The sequence below is a fragment of the Megascapheus bottae genome, chromosome 38, assembly GCF_031878675.1.
Source record: "Megascapheus bottae isolate mThoBot1 chromosome 38, mThoBot2.hap1, whole genome shotgun sequence".
Taxonomy (NCBI): domain Eukaryota; kingdom Metazoa; phylum Chordata; class Mammalia; order Rodentia; family Geomyidae; genus Megascapheus; species Megascapheus bottae.
The window spans coordinates 5507996-5520784 of record NC_143546.1 but is presented as its reverse complement, the minus strand read 5'-3'; the positions used below and the strand labels follow the sequence as shown (position 1 = coordinate 5520784).

General features: G+C 55.6%; 1 protein-coding gene across 1 annotated transcript in view; it reads left to right on the top strand.

The window, feature by feature from the left end:
• Positions 1-12166, top strand: part of Ergic1 (endoplasmic reticulum-golgi intermediate compartment 1) — a 49154-nt gene extending 36988 nt beyond the window's left edge. Inside the window, exons 7-10 of the mRNA XM_090325431.1 lie at positions 309-369; positions 2177-2277; positions 3937-4059; positions 11634-12166. Of these exons, the coding sequence (XP_090181557.1) occupies positions 309-369; positions 2177-2277; positions 3937-4059; positions 11634-11741 (393 nt within the window). The 3' untranslated portion in view covers positions 11742-12166. The remainder of the gene's footprint in view (positions 1-308; positions 370-2176; positions 2278-3936; positions 4060-11633) is intronic.
• Positions 12167-12789: the final 623 nt, after the last annotated feature.

Sequence of the window (12789 nt, the reverse complement as noted above, 5' to 3'; positions counted from 1 at the left end):
TGAGCCGGGGCCGGGGGGAGCCGCCTGTCCTTCCGTGGGGCTGCCTGGCCGAGAGACTGCTTCATCACCTGCATCCACCTGAGGGCCCCAGCCTGTGGGTCCAGAGCCAGCCCGCTCCCTTCCAGGGCTCTGCCATTGCTCCAGAAGCTTCCCAGAGGCTGGGTTCATGCATACAAGGCTACTTAGCTCAAAGAGCCACTTCTGGCTTCTTGCTGGTTCCCTGGAGATCAGAGTCTCATAGACTTTCCTTCCAGGCTGGCTTTGAACCTCGATCCTCCTCTCCCCTACCTCACAATGCCTCTCCACAGGTGCAGAACCTCCATGGCGCGTTCAATGCTCTTGGCGGAGCAGACAGACTCACTTCCAACCGTAAGTCCCCAACCCCTAATGGTGCTTTCCCCCCAGAGTCTCCCTGGAGGGGGTATGAGGGTGGGGGCAGGCAGGCTACCAGCCTGGAAGCCACCCACACTGCCCTCCCCCCATGCTCACAGCCACCGTGGGAGAGAGTGAACTTGACCCTGGGGTGGGGGGGATGATTTGGGGAAATAATCAGCTTTATAAAAGGCAGCTACTTTGTGTGTACGCATGTATGCATTCAGCCTTGAATTTTTCTGTTGTTGTGGGTGGTCATGGGGCTTGAACTCAGGACCTGGGTGCTGTCCCTGAGCTCTTGCAAGGCTAGTGCTTTACCACGTGAGCCACAGTGCCACTTCCGGCTCTTTCTGTGTGTGTGATACTAAGAAATCGTGCCCAGGGCTTCGTGCAGGCTAGGCAAGCACTCTACCACTAAGCCACACTCACAGCTCCTAGAAATATTTTTTCTTTCCTTAGGAGACTCAACAGTGACAGAAAGGTTGTGCTTAAAGCCTAGAATGGTCTCTTCCATCGCCACCCCTCTTACAGATGAATGTCTTGAGGAAAGAGCAGAGTCAAGGAGAGAGCAGGATTCGAATCCACAGCTTTCACTCAGCAGTTTCCTTGTAAGATTCTAGAAAGGCATGGAAGGTTCCTTCACTTTTCTCAGCATCCTTAAAGGCCCAGGAGAGTTCAGGCCTATCCCCCCCCCCCCCTGAGATCGGTCTTTGGTCAATTAGCCTGGTGCTCAGTTCCTGTTATTTCATGCTTCTCAGAGGCTGATTCATCCGTGCAGGCCATTCATGGCTCTGTCCATACGCCCATTCATTCAGTAAGCATTGCTGCTTACTGTCCTCTCCGTACCAGGCCCCGCACAGGGCTCTGGGGACAGGAAGGTGAGTAAGGAAAACAGTGGCCACTCATTGCCAAAAGGGAGGGAAATCAATCACCAATCATAGTGCTTCAGAGCAATTGATTGATGGGCTGCTTCTTTTTAAAACAGAGCCTCAGGCACCCGTGGCTCACACCTGTCTTCCTAGCTATGCAGAAAGCTTGGAGACCAAGGGATTGAGGTTCAAAGCCAGCCTCGGGAAGGAAAAAATCTGTGAGTTCAAAGCCAGCCCAAGTCAGAATGTGAGATTTATTTATCTCCACTTAATAAGCAAAAAGAAGTCGGAAGTGGTGCTGTGGTTCAAGTGGTAAAGCACTAACCTTGAGCAAAAGTAAGGGCAGTGCCCAGGCCCACCCTGAGTTCAAACCCTAGGACTGACACAGGCATGCGCGCGCGCACACACACACACACACACACACACACCGAAATAATGCTACTCAAACAATCCTCAGAATGAAATGGCATCTTTCTCAAATGCCTTTCTTGCCAGTGGCTGAAGCTCAGCTTTTCCTAGGGGATTGTTCTAGATAATTCTTCCTATTCACATACATTAACAATTGTCTCTCTTTCTCCTACCCCTCTCCAGTAATTTAGGATGTTTTGTTTTGTTTTGTTTTGTTTTTAGCTTAACAACCCTCTCAAATTCTCCCCTCACATGAATGGTTTTATCCTGTTGACAGATATTTGGGTGATTTCCAGAACTGTAATCATTCTGTACATGCAGATGTACAGACCCAGCCAGGAGGAAATCCTCAGTTTCTGGCATCCAGGAAGGGAGAGAAATTGAAGATCGTTTGGTTTTCCTGGAGAAAATGGCAGCCCCCCCTCCCCCTCCCCACACACACTTTTGCCAGCAGGGTTTAGGATCGGAGCTGTGGGCAGGATCAGGCCCATCTCCTCCCCCTCCCTCTTCCTGTGTCCTTTTCACAGCCCTGGCCTCCCACGACTACATCCTGAAGATTGTACCCACGGTGTATGAGGACAAGAATGGCAAGCAGCGGTATTCCTACCAGTACACGGTGGCTAATAAGGTGGGTGGGCCCAACTTGGCCTGTGCAGCCGCGCCCCCTACTGGCAGAGGCCGGAGCCAACAAGGGCAATTCCTCCAGTCCAGCCTTTCAGAGTCTGTGTCCATGAAAATGAAATACCCAGGGCTGGGAAGGTGGCTTAGTGACAGAGTGCTTGCCTAGCATGCATGAAACCCTGAGTTTGATTCTCAGTACCACATACACAGGAAAAACCAGAAGTAGTGCTGTAGCTCAAGTGGTAGAGTGCTAGCCTTGAGCAAAAAGCTCAGGGACAGTGCTCAGGCCCTGAGTTCAAACCCCAGGACTGGCAAGAAAGAAAAAAACAAAAAAGAAAGAAAGAAAATAATATACCTGGACCTTGGTATACTATGGGATACCAAGTAGTGACAGAATCCAAGAGAGAAAAATCTGACCAGGACTGAGGCTGTGAACTATATAAGAAAAGGCAGGCAGGGGCTGGCACTGGTGGCTCACACCTGTCTTCCTAACCACTGGGATGCTGAGATCTAAGAATCACGGTTTGAAGCCAACTCGGGCCCTTGTGAGACAATGAACCACTCAAAAACCGGAAGTGGTACTATGGTTCCAGTGGTAGAAGACTTAGCCTTGAACACAAAGGCGCAGGCCTGAGTTCAAGCCCCACGACCACCACCACCAGCACCAACAAAAAGAGCCGCTACTGGCACAAAAATGACTGAATAAATAAAATGAGTCAATAAATAAGATGGTTGTCAGATGAGGCAGTTCTTCAAAACAAAATGGCTTAGCCTACAAAGGAAGATAGGGTGACACTTATATTACCGCTATTAATTAATTCTTCTTCTCTGTCCTCAGTCACCCACCCTACCCCTCAGCTCTCCTAGAGAAAGCTAAGCTGAGTCTTGTTCACTCCAGGCCTTGGAGAACCCCAGACCCAGCGTTTGGGACTGGGGTACCCCAATGTTAGTCTTCAGTTGTTGGAGACAAGAGACACTGGTCACAAGGAGGCCTGCAGGTCAGAGACTGAGCCCCAGGACACCCTGGTTCATTCAGCCCCTCAGCCACCTCTGTCTTCCCGGCAGGTGGGGTCCTGTGGCTTTCTAGAACCCCATTAATTAGAGCTCATTCCCACATGGCTTTTGTGCGCATGCCTGCACACATGCGCACACGGACACGCCCACGAATACATAGCCGTGCATGCGTTCACACGCACGCACAAACACAGGCATGCATGCTAAGCACACAAGCACCACATACACACACATGCGCGTACACCACGCCAGCAGGTTGTGGTCATGTGTAGCCCATGGAGCTCAGACCCGTGTCCCTCTGTCATGCTGTGTGCTGGCTTCCTCCGGGGAAACCATCACCCCAGAGAGGCGCTCGACGGATGACTGCTGAATGCATGAATGACTTTGTGATACCCGTGAGTTGTGGCGGGGTCAGATGCAGCCTGAGATTCTGGCACTGCTTCCGGGTCACAGGGTCAACTTCCCAACAGCTGCATGGTCCAAGATTTCCCCCAGCCATGGTACCCAGAGAGCTGCTGCTGATGGCAGAATCAGAAGGGGGTGAGGGAGAAGGCCCCCTCCTTCCTGGGCAATCCACCCCCCCTCCCCCACCTTCCAGAAGGCCTGGCCCAGGTGTCTGGCTCTCATGCCCTCTTCCCTTCCTCTGTTCCAGGAATATGTGGCCTACAGCCACACTGGACGTATCATCCCCGCCATCTGGTTCCGCTATGACCTCAGCCCCATCACGGTCAAGTACACCGAGAGAAGACAGCCGCTGTACAGGTTCATCACCACGGTCAGTGCCCGCCCGGGGCCCTGGGGAGCTGGGAGACAGGGCCAGAAACATGTCAGTTCCAGGGTGGTTTAAGTGATAGATCGTCAGTCTTGAGTCTAAAAAAAAATACTAAGGGAGAAAAAAAGGATTAAGACAAGTAAAATAAAGGAAAGCCAAAGGCCCTGAGTTCAAGTCCCGTGACTGTTATCCATATACTACGGGCACACTGGAAGGGAAATGTACACATCCACAGATCCCCAAAAGGAAGAGTTTTGAGCAAATGAATTCTCCCAAGATGCCCCAGGCTCGCCGGTGGGGGGGGTCTGGAAGCTGATTCCCTGCGATTCTCTTCCTATGGCTTAGGTCCAGATAACTGCTGGGCTTCTAGCGGGTGTGGCCTGAGGCATTTCAGGAATAGAATCTTCCAGGCCCTGGGCTCCCCCTGGCCCACTCCCACACCCCTGTCCCATTCTCTCTCGCGTGGAACCACTAGGCATTACCATCACTTGCCAGATGGCAGAGGACTGAAGCCATGTCACTTAATTCAACCATTGATGCTTTCTAGAAACTTCCATGGGCCAAAACCTGTGCTTAGGCAAGATTTGAGAAGGGAGTACCGAAGTACCGCCATGGTCTATAGTGGGGGGGTTCAAAAGAAGCCCCCCAGCTGAGTCCTCCTTTAGGAAGTGGTGAGGCCAGAGCCCTGAGAGGGATCACTGGAGTTTTACCCCTAAACCACCAGGGAGCCCCCCCTCCCATCCAGAGGCCAAACACCCCATTACTCCTTTAGCTTCTCCCTCTTTTTTCTTTTTGTTTGTTTTTGGCCCCCAAACCTGCCCCACCATGTCTGCCCCGTCCAGTGCCAGGGGCTCAGACTGTCCATCCTTATTGCTAGCTTTCCCAAGGCCCCGCCCCTGGTCCTCGTCGCTATGGCAACGGGGGGGGGCAAGGGAGGCGGGGTCAGCCTCAGAGACGCCAGCTGTCCCCTGGCAGATGCCATCTCCTGGCAGATGGCGTCATTGTGCGCTCACAAAGCCCCTTGTCACAAGGACAGCAGATGCGGGGAGGACACTGGCACTGAGACACACGCGCGTGTGTGTGTGTGTGTGTGTGTGTATGCGCGTGCGCGCGCGTGAGCGTGGCCCAGACTGCGGGCACCTGCAGCTGTCTTCCCTTTCTCTTTTTAGAAAGTCAGCCCTTGCAGGCAATGCTCTAAGTGGGGGGTCCCCTACAAATAGCCCTGGGGGTGGGGGGGGACTGCACATGAAGAGGTGGCTTAAGCCCTGTATTCTGTGGCTCCCGCAGGGCTGGGAATGTGGCTGTGGGTGTCTCCAGGCAGGTGGGGCCCGGCAGAGATAGTTCCCAAGAATGGGGGCCTGGAGGTGCCTCCAGGGCGTCCCTCAGTGTGCAACCTGAGCAGATTGCCCCCCGACCCTCCAGAAATACCCACCCAGGCCACCTGACCCTCTCCTCTCTGCCTGTCCATAACTCCCTTCGCCTGCTCAGACTTTTTACTTTGTGCTCTGCCAGAAAATTGCTCCTTGGAAGGAATGGGGGAGATTACAGCTGACAACAGGCAAGTGCCAGCTGCTTACACACACACACACACACACACAGTTGTCCCCAGCCACTTGATTGCAACTCCTGTTTTTGAAATCACCCTCAAGTGGGTGGTGGTGACAGATCGGCTGGCTTTGCCTGTGTCGTCCTTCTCGGCTTGTGTGATTGGCTTTATTTTGGGGGAAGCCGCCAGGTGCCAGAATTGGGGTGGGCTGGGTGTGACAGTTGTTTGCTCACCAGGAAATACCAAATGCCAGTGACAGCATTCTCCCATTGAAAGTGGCCCAAAAGCTTAATGGGTATTTGTTGTTGTTGTTTATATTTGATTTTTTGGTGCTGGGGCTTGAACTCAGGGCCTGCGTGCCATCTCTGAGCTTTTTCACACAGTGGAGCCACAGTTCCATGTCTCCTTTTTTTTGCTGGTTCACTGGAGATAAGTCTCAGGAACTTTCTTGCCTGGGCTGTGTTTGAACTGTGATCCTCAGATCTCAGCCTCCTGAGTTGTTAGTGACAGATATGAGCTCCAGCTCCCTTTTTTAATTTTTATTTTTTAAAGCTGCACTAGTTCTTACTAGATCCCCTCTGCAGGAGGAGATCTTTTATTTCAGAAACTTCCCTTCCACAAGGTCTTTCTCACAGAACTGAGAGAGCACATACCATACCTGGCAGGGCTCTCCCCACAAGGAAAGGCAGGAAGAGCATTGTGCAGGCTGTGACGGAAGGACACAGGCCCAGCTGCAAAAGCAGACCCTCTCCTGATTCCCAAGCCTGGATTTGGGGACCCCCCAGTGTCCTCCGTAGCCTTGTCACCTTGAACAAGCCATCCCCTCCCTGAGTCTGGCTCCTGATCACAGGATTGGGTGAAAAGACAGTAGAAAATATCTTCCCAGACCTGCACATAATAAGTGCTTAATCAAACTGGAGCTGTCATCCTAGCTGCTCAAGAGGGTGAGAGCTGAGTGTTGTGGTTCAAAGCCAGCCTGGGCAGAGTACAAGCATCCGTGAGACTCTTCTCCCCAGTGAATCAGCAAAAAGCCGGAAATGGAGCTGTGGCTCAAGTGGTAGAGCACTAGCCTGGAGCAAAAAGAAGCTCAGGGGCAGAGTTCAAGCCCTGGGAACCCCTCCCCCCCCACAAACTCAGAGCTAGGAAGGAATGATGATGTGTGCTAAGTAGAGGCCCAGCACCCCTCCCTCGCTTCCCCCCCCCACAGCCCCCACCCCTGCCTTTCTCGTGGGTGTTCTCATTCCCGGCTCCAGTCAGTCTGCCGCCCGCCCGCATCCGATGAGAACGAAGTTCATTATTTATTTCTCTGACTCTGCCTTTTCCACAAACCCCGAACGCCACTCTGCAGTTCCTGGCATTTAGGCAGCTGGATGGCCCTCCCCCACCCAGGGTCGTAGAAAAGAGAAACTGAGGCTCAGAGGCAGCCAGGGTCATCAGGTGTGAAGTCGGGAGCTTGCTCTGCCCTGCCCGTTCGTGTGCCAGGACTGGCCCTCAAACTCCGGACCTGGGCAGTTTCTTTCGCCTTTTCCCTCAAGGCAGACTGGTTACCATTGAGCCCCAGGTCTGCTCCAGACTTCTTTGCTGCTTCATTGGAGATAAAGAGTCTCACAGACTTTCCTGCCTAGACCAGCTTTGAACTTGGATCCTCCTGTACACTGTCTCTTGTGCAGCTGGGATTCACAGTTCCTAAGACTTTGATCTCCATTGAACCCCCCCCCCAAAAAAAAGCCTGAAGTGGGGGCTTTGGCAAAGAAAATTCAGTTACAGGACCCCGTGCCCCCGAGTTCAAACCCCAGAACTAGTGCCAACACAAAAGCAAAACACTAGCTGACCTCATGCAAGTCATGGTGGAAGGAAATGACCGAATCAGATCAGAGGGACATTAGCGATGATTCTCCAGCAATGCACATCCAATGTGATTCTCTCGAGACAGGCTGGAGCCTGCATATCGAATCATCCTGCTTTTGATTCAAGGGTTATGGCCGATGGCTGGGACGGCTCATCTCACCTCAGTGACCCTGCTTGCTCTCTTCCCCAACCAAAATCCCCCCTCCCACCCTAGCTTGACCAGGGCTAAAGTCAGGATGTCATTGTAGCTACGCCAGAGTCTGATAGCTGAGGATCACGGTTCAAAGCCAGGCAGGCAAGTCCAGTAAACTGCTCATCTCTCAACTAACCAGCGCAACGCCAGAAGTGGAACAAGTGTGGTTCAAGTGGTAGAATGCTAGCCTTAAGTGAAAAAGCTAAGGAAGAACGTGATGCCCCAAGTTCAAGCCCCACTTATAAGGAAACTGAGGCACAGAGAACCTGAAAACACACAGGCACATGGGAGGGCTCTCAATTTCTGGAACACTACAAAGCCATGGCATTGTAGCACCTGCTGGGTGCAGGGACCTGGGTGGGGGTGAGGGGGTGCCCCTGCTGCCTGCTCCCACCTTGCCACAGCCCCCCCTCTGCCCCCCTCACCTCTGGTATCATTTCTTCCTCAGTGCTTCATTCATTCACCTCTCCTTGCTCATTTTCCCCCACTCTTTTGCAGCCTGTCCATATTCATTTAGCACACCTTGAGCATCTACTATTTACCAGATGCTTCTAGAATCTTCTCTCCTGGGCATGCATTAGTGGAGGGAATCTGAGCTTTCCCCCAATCACTGCTTCATGCCAATCACTGCCTACGCTTTTGGGGTGCAGGTAAAGAGGAACTACAGAAGCTCCACTTTTACCCAGGTTCTGTTACCTGCAGTCAGCCACAGTCTGAAAATAATTAAAAGACTTATTTCAGAAGTAGTAGAACTGGGACTCGAACTCAGGACCTGGCATTCACACGTGGCTTCTTAGTGAATCACATTATAGGTATATTTGCTTAGGAAAACAGGATGTGTGCAGTTTAGAAATCTGAAGTTCTAAGCACCAATGTGGGTCTTAGCTGTGTCCCCAGAATAAGGAAACCCTTCTGTCAGAAAAGCAGGGGCTGTGGTAGCTTGGGACAGGCTCCTGGGGTTGGAATTTGCCAGGATTTACCCCTTACACACATACCTGCCATCCACCAATGCCAGCCCCTTCACCAGACTCAAGCCCGGCAAGAGGCCGAGATGGGAAGATTATGGGTAGGAAAGACCACGAGATCCTTAAGCAGCAAAAAGCTGGAACTAAAGGTATGATTCAAGTGGTAGAGCACCAATCTTGACGCAAAGCTAAGGGACAATGGCTACACCCTGAGTTCAAAACCCAATACTAGAACAACAACAAGAACAAAATAGTTGGGTGTTGTTGGCTTACGCCTGTCATTCTAGCTACGCAGGAGGCTGAGAACTGAGGATCAGAGTTCAAAACCAACTGGGACAGGAAAATCCATGGGCCTACTATCCCATTAATCCCAGAAAAAGCCGCAAGTGGTGCTGTGGCTCGAGTGGTAGAGTGCTCGCCTTGAGCAAAATAAGCTCAGGGACAGTGCCCAGGCCCCGAGTTCAAGCCCCAGGATCCTCAGCCTTAGGGTTAATCATAACTTGCTCTGTGACTGGGCCCATTCCCAGGTCCTCAGTTTCCCCCACAGGATGGGGTTTTTTTTGTGTACCTCCAAACTCCCTGGGGCCAGCCCCATAAAAAGAGTTTCAGCCTGGGTGTCTGAGTCACAACTTCATGTTGCACGGTGTGATGAACACAGATGTGTGTGTGTGGTTATTTTTATTATTATTATTTTTGCCTCGTTTGCTCTTAAGTCATATTTTCCTGCCTTCTGATCCAAGCTCGAAAAGCATTTGGTGGTATAAAAATGGCCCATCATCTGATCCACTTCCCCTGAAATAAACCAGCTTTGCTGCCATCACTTTTTCTGTGCAGAGTAGGTCTGCGTCATGCCGGGGTGAGGCCCGGCTGATTAAAATCACTTCCTCATCACCCCTCAGTCCCCCCCTCAGTTTCTCCACTCCCCAGGGAGGGGGGCTGCTCCAGCCTCTTGGGTTTGTTATTACTGGAATGCCAGCTGCTCTACTTACCAACCATCTGCACAAACCCGCTCTGTCCCAGCTCCGAGCCTTCCTCCCCACCTCGGGCCTGAGCTCATCCCATGAAAATATCAGGGTGAAAATAAATGCCGGCTCACTCCTGCCGCACCCTGCCCTGCCCTCTTGTTTCCTGGCACCCAGAAACGATCCATAAGGGTTCTGTCCCCTTTTCCGCCCCTCCAGGGGTGGCATGCCTGTCGCCACCTACCTCAGTGTCTCAAGACATTCCTGAGTTCGAATCCCACCTCTGTTTCTGCACTGGGTGGCGTATGGGTTTCCTACCTGTACAATGGATGCAGGAGCCCCCTTCCTCCAGAGGGTTGACGTGGGAATTAAAGAACGTCGGGGACAGTTATTCCATCGTCAGCCCTCAGCCTCCTGAGTAGCTTAGGTTGACAGGCGTGAGCTACCAGAGCTCCTTTTATTAGAAGTAGGTTCATCAGCAAGTGCTCTGTGGGGGGGGGGGGGGTGGGGGGGGGTGCGCGGGTCAGGCCCTCAGCTCTTCGCTGAACCAAGCCTGGTGCTCTTTCCCTCGGGCCACGGTTTCCTGGAGGTTCACTGAGGAGGAGAGTCTCACGGACTTTCCGGCCCAGGCTGGCTGCGAACTCGGATCCTCAGATCTCAGCCTCCTGAGTAGCTAGAATGACAGGAGCGAGCTACAGATGCCCAGTTGACACGTGGCTTTGAGTCAGTACATTGGGGACCTTGTGGATGACCAGGGGGCATGCGCAGTGGGTATGGTGGGGGGGGCAGCGTGTCCTCCGGGACATGCGCAGTAGATGCGGTGGGTATGGTGGGGGCAGCGTGTCCTCCGGGGCATGCGCAGTGGGTATGGTGGGGGGGGCAGCGTGTCCTCCGGGACATGCGCAGTAGATGCGGTGGGTATGGTGGGGGCAGCGTGTCCTCAGGGGCATGCATGGTAGGTATGGTGGGGGCAGCGTGTCCTCTGGGGCATGCGCAGTGGGTATGGTGGGGGGAGCAGCGTGTCCTCCGGGGCATGCGCGGTGGGTATGGTGGGGGGGCAGCGTGTCCTCCGGGGCATGCGCAGTGGGTATGGTGGGGGGGGCAGCGTGTCCTCCGGGGCATGCGCGGTGGGTTTGGTGGGGGGGCAGCGTGTCCTCCGGGGCATGCGCGGTGGGTATGGTGGGGGGGGGCAGCGTGTCCTCCGGGGCATGCGCAGTGGGTATGGTGGGGGGGGCAGCGTGTCCTCCGGGGCATGCGCGGTGGGTTTGGTGGGGGGGCAGCGTGTCCTCCGGGGCATGCGCGGTGGGTATGGTGGGGGGGGGGCAGCGTGTCCTCCGGGGCATGCGCGGTGGGTTTGGTGGGGGGGCAGCGTGTCCTCCGGGGCATGCGCGGTGGGTGTGGTGGGGGGGGCAGCGTGTCCTCCGGGGCATGCGCGGTGGGTATGGGGGGGGGCAGCGTGTCCTCCGGGGCATGCGCGGTGGGTTTGGTGGGGGGGCAGCGTGTCCTCCGGGGCATGCGCGGTGGGTTTGGTGGGGGGGCAGCGTGTCCTCCGGGGCATGCGCGGTGGGTATGGTGGGGGGGGGGCAGCGTGTCCTCCGGGGCATGCGCGGTGGGTATGGTGGGGGGGGGGGGCAGCGTGTCCTCCGGGGCATGCGCGGTGGGTATGGTGGGGGGGGGGGCAGCGTGTCCTCCGGGGCATGCGCGGTGGGTATGGTGGGGGGGGGCAGCGTGTCCTCCGGGGCATGCGCGGTGGGTATGGTGGGGGGGGCAGCGTGTCCTCCGGGGCATGCGCAGTGGGTATGGTGGGGGGCAGCGTGTCCTCCGGGGCATGCGCGGTGGGTATGGTGGGGGGGCAGCGTGTCCTCCGGGGCATGCGCGGTGGGTATGGTGGGGGGGCAGCGTGTCCTCCGGGGCATGCGCGGTGGGTATGGTGGGGGGGGCAGCGTGTCCTCCGGGGCATGCGCAGTGGGTATGGTGGGGGGGGCAGCGTGTCCTCCGGGGCATGCGCGGTGGGTACCGCGGGGCCGTGCCGCCGTGACCTTGGCCCCCGCCCTCCCTCGCAGATCTGCGCCATCATCGGAGGCACGTTCACCGTGGCGGGCATCCTGGACTCGTGCATCTTCACCGCCTCGGAGGCCTGGAAGAAGATCCAGCTGGGCAAGATGCACTGACCGGGCGGCGCCTTCCTGACCGCGCTGGGGGCCGGCGCCGGTGCCCTGCTCTCTGTGCCAGGCCTGGGCCTGAACTTGGCCCCGGCAGCGTCCGTGGACTTGGTTTTCTTGTTCCCGGCTCCACTGCCGGGTTTTCGCTGAGCGGCGCCCGGCGGCCCCCAGCCGCGATCCTCGGATCTCAGCCGCCCCTTCCTCCCTCCGACCCCACCGACGTGCCTCGGCCTCGGCCGCGTCCTAGCAGCATCTCTGGGGGAGAAACGGCGTCCACGGCGTCCACGGCGCCGGCCCGCCCTGCCCGCCCTGCCCGCACGCCGCGGGGCGGCCCCGGAATCCTCAAGACGACTGCGGACCCGGGTCAGACGGAGAGCCCCTTCCCCCCGGCACCCCGAGTCACGTCCTCCCCCACCTCCTGCTCCTTTACTCCTCCTCCCCCTCCTCCTCCTCCTCCCTTTCTTCTTGTTCTCCTCCTCCTCCTCCTTCTCCTTCTTGTTCCTCTCCCCCTCCTCCTCATCTCCTCCTCCTCCTCCTCCTCTTCTTCCTCCTTTTCTCCTCCTCCTCTTCCTCCTCCTCCTCCTTCTTGTTCTTCTCCCCCTCCTCCTCCTCTTCCTCCTCCTCCTCCTTCTTGTTCCTCTCCCCCTCCTCCTCATCTCCTCCTCCTCCTCCTCTTCTTCCTCCTTTCTCCTCCTCCTCTTCCTCCTCCTCCTCCTTCTTGTTCCTCTCCCCCTCTCCTCCTCTTCCTCCTCCTCCGCCTTCTTGTTCCTCTCCCCCTCCTCCTCATCTCCTCCTCCTCCTCCTCTTCTTCCTCCTTTTCTCCTCCTCCTCTTCCTCCTCCTTTTCTTCTTGTTTTCCTCCTCCTCCCCTCCTCTTCTTCCTCCTCCTCCTCCTCCTTCTTGTTCCTCTCCCCCTCCTCCTCCTCTTCCTCCTCCTCCTCCTCCTTCTTGTTCCTCTCCCCCTCCTCCTCATCTCCTCCTCCTCCTCTCTTCCTCCTTTTCTCCTCCTCTTCCTCCTCCTCCTCCTTCTTGTTCCTCTCCCCCTCCTCCTCATCTCC